The sequence below is a fragment of the Ostrea edulis genome, chromosome 3 (assembly GCF_947568905.1).
Source record: "Ostrea edulis chromosome 3, xbOstEdul1.1, whole genome shotgun sequence".
Lineage (NCBI taxonomy): Eukaryota > Metazoa > Mollusca > Bivalvia > Ostreida > Ostreidae > Ostrea > Ostrea edulis.
In genome coordinates, this window is record NC_079166.1 from 20,537,348 (window position 1) to 20,545,082 (window position 7,735).

The window sequence follows — 7,735 nt, forward strand, 5'->3', positions numbered from 1 at the left end:
TTGCTTGACTGTATTCTCAAACTTTCGTTACAGATCAAATATTACGTTTCGTGATTTTCTGATTTATAATCGCACTCATAACGGAGGCGATACGCCTTTATCAGTATCATGGAAACCATGTACTACTAGTCTATTCTGTATATTCAAGACAGACCTCGAGATTATAAAGTTAGATACCTGCAGTCTAATTTGTCTCATCCGAAAAACCGCTCTATTTATTCACCTCTTACCACAAGCAAGGGGTACTGAGGACTTTTTTCTAACCCATATCCCTACGGAAATCCTTTGTGGTACTTCACCTATTGCTGGTGGCGTCTCCATATGAGTGAACAATTCTCGACGGGACGTAAAACAAACAAGCAACCAACCAATCAAAATCTACACCATTTTTGTGTGTGTTTTGTTGATTTTGCGACATATAGCCAGGTCACCAATACTACATAAAGGTTTATAAGTTTTATTTCTTTTCAATGCACGTGTAGGTTAGATACATGTACACTGTGACGTCAGTTTATCTTCAGTACTGGTGCATGTCCGCAGAAGTGGTGCAATCCGTGACTCAGAAGGTTTAGATCTTGCGCTGTGAATGCTACAGTTGTCGCGGGGGTGTCGACAAGATCTATCATGGTTTTCTACGAAAAGAAGGTTTAAATATCTTTCGTTGTTTCCAGTGTATTTAAGACGAATGCAATATCATAAATCTAATACATTTAATATGCAAAATATTTATCGCTGAAATTATGTTTGAATCTGCATTCATTTATAAAGGGATGAGGCAATGCCAATTAGATTTCTTCAAATACAAAATTATACTAAACAATGAATTCAAACTTTACACAATGTTAAAATGTTCTTAATTTCAGCAGGTTGTAGACGGCACGAGACTGTGATGAATTTATCTGTCAGTAATTTTATGCCATAAAAGTCTCAAATAATCTGGCATTACGTAATAAACAAATGTGGTTGAAGTGTTTTCTACAATAACACGTTCTTTTTGAAGACGTATTCAACAATTGATTTTTTTTCTAATTAATTCTTCTTGTTGAAATAAATCTACAGTGAATGCCAACTTCAGCATGTTGTTAAGAAACGAATTTTTTCATTTTTGAAAATACATGAGTGTATGAACTACAACGTAAACTCCACACGGGCGTACTTCATGAAACTCTAACTACACATGTAACTTCAACAAGTACTTCATGAAACTCTAACTACACATGTAACTTCAACAAGTACTTCATGAAACTCTAACTACACATGTAACTTCAACAAGTACTTCATGAAACGCTAACTACACATGTAACTTCAACAAGTACTTCATGGAACGCTAACTACACATGTAACTTCAACAAGTACTTCATGAAACTCTAACTACACATGTAACTTCAACAAGTACTTCATAAAACTCTAACTACACATGTAACTTCAACAAGTACTTCATGAAACGCTAACTACACATGTAACTTCAACAAGTACTTCATGAAACTCTAACTACACATGTAACTTCAACAAGTACTTCATGAAACTCTAACTACACATGTAACTTCAACAAGTACTTCATGAAACTCTAACTACACATGTAACTTCAACAAGTACTTCATGAAACTCTAACTACACATGTAACTTCAACAAGTACTTCATGAAACTCTAACTACACATGTAACTTCAACAAGTACTTCATGAAACGCTAACTACACATGTAACTTCAACAAGTAGGCCGGCGTGAAGCGTCGCAGTCCACACACGTGTATTTTAAAAAAAAAATGAAAGTTTATTTATATATATATATAATTATTTACACTTTACTTTCATCTCTGAAGGAATACAAGTATCAACACTTCGCGAAAGTTACGTCCCTTGTCCGCCATCTCTCGGATAAAAATCGTATATCCCTACGTTGGCCTTTGTAATTTTCCTATCTGTAGCTTTGACATCTGTTATTTTTCCATCAATTGCAGTCAACTACAATAATGTCCCAGATTGGGGCAACCCATTAACTTGTATGAAAACTTGGTAATTGGCTAAAATTCAAAGTAATAACATCTTACATGTACATTTGGTAAGGTAAAGATGGAAAACTTGGTTTTTCACCGATTGACCTTTGGCTGACCCCACAAAGGGACGTAACTCGCGGCGAAGTGTTGATACGTGTATTTCCATCTATTTAAACAGGAGTACTATATTCATAATTATCAAAATTCATACGCGCATTGTTTACAACTACCTTACATTCAAGAGGAAATGGCTATCGTTATAATTTGTAAAGAGATCAAAGGCAACAGCATTGTAAACGTGATTATCCAATAATGCAGTGTGGTCTACATTCGACGTTATGTCTTGCAAGCCAGAGGAGAAAGAACACACTCTACTCCAGCATGCTCGAGCTCTGTGAATAGATTGAAACTAGTACTGTTATTGGTACATGTAAGTAAAGTATAAAACTTAACTTGCCTCGATAGCATGAAGACCCGTTGACGTATGGACGCTCTGTTGTTCAGCCCCAGACAGGACGTAGAGGTAGCAGTGATGGTTGGCTTTTAACGCCACGATATGCTACATTTGTATGAAGTCATGTGTAACAGTTTTAACGTGCAGAAATATGCTAGCAATAGATATACTGATTGATTAAAATATATGAAGGTCTTCAATTGTTTTTTTTTTATTATTGCTATTGCATTGTTATCGACTTATAAAAATAATTGATATTTCGAATATACAATTGTTTACATATATATATAAAGCAGTGCGTTAACAATTAGAATTTGTGTTCATTGAAAAACTAATATTTGACTTCTGGTGATGATGTTGGCGTGACGGCGTGTTGTTGCTACCTTGTGAGATACCCCCTCATCAGGTTAGATATTTACCGTTGTGTGATCGTAATGGAACGCAAAACCTTCCTCTATGACATTATGATGAGGATGTCTCGTGGTATGTGCTGCAAAAACCTGCAGTTAAAACGAAAGTGAAGTGTTACGTTGTATGTGTAGTTATATGTGAAGATCCGTTCAATTCTTTATGTCTCATCACACACTGTATGACTAAATTAATTTGCTGGTGATGAGATATTTCTAAGTTTCAGACAATGTTAGCTTGCAATACCTAGTCCATTTTAGAAAGACTACTTTTCATAGAATAATAGGATCTGTATCGAAACGATCCGCATGCAAGATAACATTATTGCAAGATAAGATGTAAACAAAGATGGCTGACTAGTAATCGTCAGTCAAACTCCAGAATTTCATCTATTAATCATCAATTTGTTTTTGTAATGTTTCTGTCTTTGATTTACAGTTAAGGACCGGTAAATATTAATATTCACAATTTGAAATATTTCGCTAGCATTGATCGATGTAAATGGATGAACGTTGAAAACATTACACGTGTGTACCTATGACATTACAAACATTCATATCAGTGACAGCAATGCTCCAGTTTCTAACCTCACGAGTATAATACATAAATCATCAAAATAACCAACTGAAATATAGTTTATCAACATAATAAATGTATACTATCTAGATAGTTTAATATACTGATTTAAAATATGGATGACAAAGAAAATAGCATTTCTTCTTAGCAAAAGTAATATCACAAGGTTCGCACCTCATTAGGGTTTACGTTAATGGACATTAAAGCCGATTTGGACAAAGTATATGAAGATCAAGCACATTCATATGCATCTGCTTCGGTGCACATTTCGTTTTCTATCAGGCATAACGTCACTAGATAGGCGTTCCTTTCTCAGGTTGGTCATAATCAGCATATACATGTAGTGGAAAAGGCGTTGTTGAGAAAAATTGCCCTTGTAACACACTTTCGCGCCAACACAACTTTACACAACGTGCCGTCGTGATGTCTTAGAATATACCGTTGCTCTAAAACAATTTAGCACATCTCGCTAAACTACTTTAATCAACTCATCGTCACACTGTCATTGCATTATAATTGTGTACAGTTGTATTGGCGAGACGGACAGCGAGACTGAGATTGCGTAAAGTTATGTGTCAGCGCAACAAAGTGGTCTGTGACCACGCGTTCTGTAAAGCTGTATTAGTGCAAAGTCGTGATCTGTTATAATACAACGGCACATTGTCAAGTTTCGATAGCGCGACAGCGTGTTGTGTGACCATTTGCACATTTTCCCACGGCTCCATCACAGTTTGTAAAATGGCTCCTTGTCGCGACCCGGTTTCGAAATCATAACATCACATAATAATGTTGATAGTGCTACCGTTTGAGCGAAAGTTGCTACATATATGAGTAAAGTACATTGCCGAACTAGTAGTGTAAAGTACATGTGCTATACCGAAATAATAGTGTTATAAAGAACTATACCAAAACTAGTAGCGTGATAAAGTACTATACGTGGGTTTTGATACCTAGTGCACGACCCAGAGGAGTGTTAAAACCTTATCGTTTCTAGAGAGTTTACTTGCGTGTACACACTATAAACATTGTTTGAACTTACCGTGGAAAAAAGACCCAAAACGAAGCACGACCAAAGCATCATAATGGAATGTCCGATAGAAGTGTCCCAGTGAAACAACCTTCTTCGTGATTTTCCTATCGATACCTGGTTCTAGGTGCTTTTACAGATAACCTTTCGTAATGTTATCAAGAGAAATGAAAAGCCAGGTTATATTTAGAACAATCAGAAGAATTTGTCTAATTAATGGTGGAGGGACAGCAGACATAGTGGTCTCAGTTTAAAAAGGTTATTTTTCGTTTTTAGCTCACCTGAACCAAAGGCTAGTGAGATTTTGGGGTCAAAATTTGTCCGGCATCTGTTGTTGTCGTTAACTTTTTCACATTTGCATCTTCTTCTCTGGAACCACCAAGCCAGTTTCAATTAAACGTGGCGTAAGTTATCCTTGAGTAAAGGGAATTTGCTTTTTTAAGAATAAAGGATCGTTTCCCTTTCAAAAGGGGGAAATCACGAAAGGGCAAATATAGGGTGGTGTAATCTAAAAAAAAAGCCATTGAGCGAGAAAAATGTAAATTTTCATGAGAGCTCATTGACATAGTGCAAATTAAAATCTTTTAGATCATGGTACTAGGGGTAGAGGGGTACATGTGTACCACAAATTAAAATCTGTTAGATCATGGTCCTAGGGGTAGAGGGGCACATGTGTACCACAAATTAAAATCTGTTAGATCATGGTCCTAGGGGTAGAGGGGTACATGTGTACTACAAATTAAAATCTGTTAGATCATGGTCCTAGGGGTAGAGAGGTACCACAACAGGGGATCAAAGGTTTGCATGGAAATATATAGGTAAACACTTCTACAAATCTTCATCTGAACAACAGCAGGGTCATGGTTAGTCATTCAATCATCCCCAGGTAATACGGGTTCATTTTTTGTTCAAATCATGACTTCCGGTAGGACGGGGCTACAATAGGGGACCAAAGTTTTGTATGGGAAGATATAGGAAAACATCTTCAGAAATTTCTCAAGAAAAGCAAGATCCGATCTAATTAAAAAGTAGACCCTTTGTTCTGTTCATCTACAAAGTAAGGTTATGGTTTGTCATGTCAGTATCCAAGCATCTTCAGGAATTAAGTTCAAATTCAAGTTTGTTCAATTCAGGAGCTGCGGGAAAAGGGTTGGGCCACATAATGAAATGAAAGGGGGGATATATAGAGATAATTAATTAAAACAGATTCTTTTCAAGAGTAGCAGGGTCACACTAAATCTTTTCAAAATACAAGCGTTCCTCATCTGTGTGGATTCAAGTTTTTGTCATGCCCCTGTGACTGTAGTCGGGGGTGGGGGTATATTGTTTTTGTCCAGTGTGCCTGTTTGTCCAAAACTTTAACCTTGCTCATAATGGTAATTGATTAGGCTGCAATATTCCATGTGTAAATTTCTTGTGACAAAACCTTAAACGTTTGGTACCAAAGTTGTTGACCTTGTAACCTTGACCTTGGAGTTTGACCTGCTTTTAAGAAAACTTAACCTACGTAATATCTCCTGCACTATTTAAGAAATAGGAAATATTCATATCTAGTGATCAGTCATTCCAAAACGTTGTTAAACACCACGCTGATTCCACGCACAAGTGATCTGAAGTTGAAATAAACATAATATGCTAGAGTTCCTCATTGACAATATCTTCGTGGTCTTTGGTGATCAGGTCTTCCAACAGTCTGTTGGAATTCCCATGAGCACGAATTGTGCTCCTTTTTAGCTGACCTGTTTTTATATTCATATGAAGCAGAATTTATTCAAAAACTTCTACGTGAGAAGAAAAAATATCTTCAATTCGACATTTAGATATATCGATGCTTACTCCTCCTAGGCACCTGATCCCACCTCTGGTGTGTCCAGGGGTCCGTATTTGCCCAACTTTCTATTTTGTATTGCTTATGGGAGTTATGAGATTGATCACTGGTCGTTATCTTCACCTTTCATTTAAGGTAAGACTTTCATAATTTGAATATGAAGTCCATATACATAGATCTTATTTTGGAAACTATGATATTTGACTTTGTGATCTTCATATTGGAGTTTGAACCCAATTTTAAAAATTCGACTTTAAAAACATAACTTTTGAATGATGTGCATTAGTGTCTCTCATATTTCACATTTGAATTTTTGTGACAAACCTTTCCCTTCGCACCAATATGTTTAATCTTGTTCCTTCTTACTTTTAATCAAATATAACCGAAGTAAGATCTACTGAATTTTTAAGTTAGGGCTTTCATATTCTGTATCACGGCTAAGCCGTGATCCATTTGAGCTAGGTTTGGGCCATACTATATGGTAGACATTAAGATTAAAACAAAAAAACTTTTAAAAATCACATCAACTGAACAATAGTAGTGTTATCGTGACACAGGTGAGCGATGTGGACCTTGGGTCTCTTGTTTATTTCGTTATTTTCATACATGTATGATATATAAGTATATTTATAGCATCATGATATTGAACATCGCACTTAAACTGTTTTAATTAAGAACATACACATGTAGGATATCCCGTAAATGTTATAGAATTTTGTAGAACTATTCGTACATGTATAGGTTTTATCATTACTAGACACCCATATTTACCACACAATCCCTCATGAAATCACCTCTGTTTGCATTATTCACAAATCTTTACTTGAAAAGTCAACGGAAAAATACCCCCAAATCCTTTAAACGCGTCTTTTATTGGCACATTCCGTGAATCAATCATTGATTGGCATAGTTGTTTGTTCTAATAATAGCCAATTCCACGTCAACTCAACGAACTTCTACCTCATTTAATGTGTCCAATATCTTGGGTATACTAGTTGTCGTTTAAAGTGAGGTCTTCGCTCACGATCTGATGAGCAACACTGTGTGTTCCTTGTATCTATTAATGCAATTATTGTTAGGTCGTTCTTGATACACTGATTTTGACTACGGATAACTCCGTTTACCTGATCAAGATATAGGGCTCACGGCGGGTGTGACCGGTCAGCAGGGGATGCTTACTCCTCCTAGGCACCTGATCTCACCTTTAGTGTGTCGAGGGAACCGTGGCTGCCCTACTCTTGGTTTTGTATTCTTTATAAGAATTATCAATTGATCACTGCTCGATATTTTCACTTTGATACTTGTACTTAACTTAGGGACGTCGCTGATCAGCGTCAATTTCCCCGAGAACGTAAATCAAGGACTCAGATTGATCTCTATAAATTAGTGATGAATAATTAAAAGTAAGGGATCTGGTTTCACAAAAGAGGTTCGTCGGGAATTAGTCC

General features: G+C 36.4%; 1 protein-coding gene and 1 long non-coding RNA gene across 2 annotated transcripts in view; one reads left to right on the plus strand and one right to left on the minus strand.

Annotated features, from left to right (window-relative positions):
* LOC130052547 (uncharacterized) overlaps positions 1–7,735 on the plus strand; it is a 65,561-nt gene that overhangs the window by 18,955 nt on the left and 38,871 nt on the right. The gene's annotated exons all lie outside the window — the stretch shown is intronic.
* LOC125675273 (uncharacterized) lies at positions 442–4,616 on the minus strand. Its single transcript, XM_048912796.2, has 4 exons — positions 4,472–4,616; positions 2,868–2,948; positions 2,452–2,553; positions 442–632 (listed from the first exon to the last, which is right to left on the minus strand). Exons 1-4 carry the CDS (start codon positions 4,511–4,513, stop codon positions 507–509), a joined length of 351 nt encoding a protein of 116 aa, XP_048768753.1. The 5' UTR covers positions 4,514–4,616; the 3' UTR covers positions 442–506.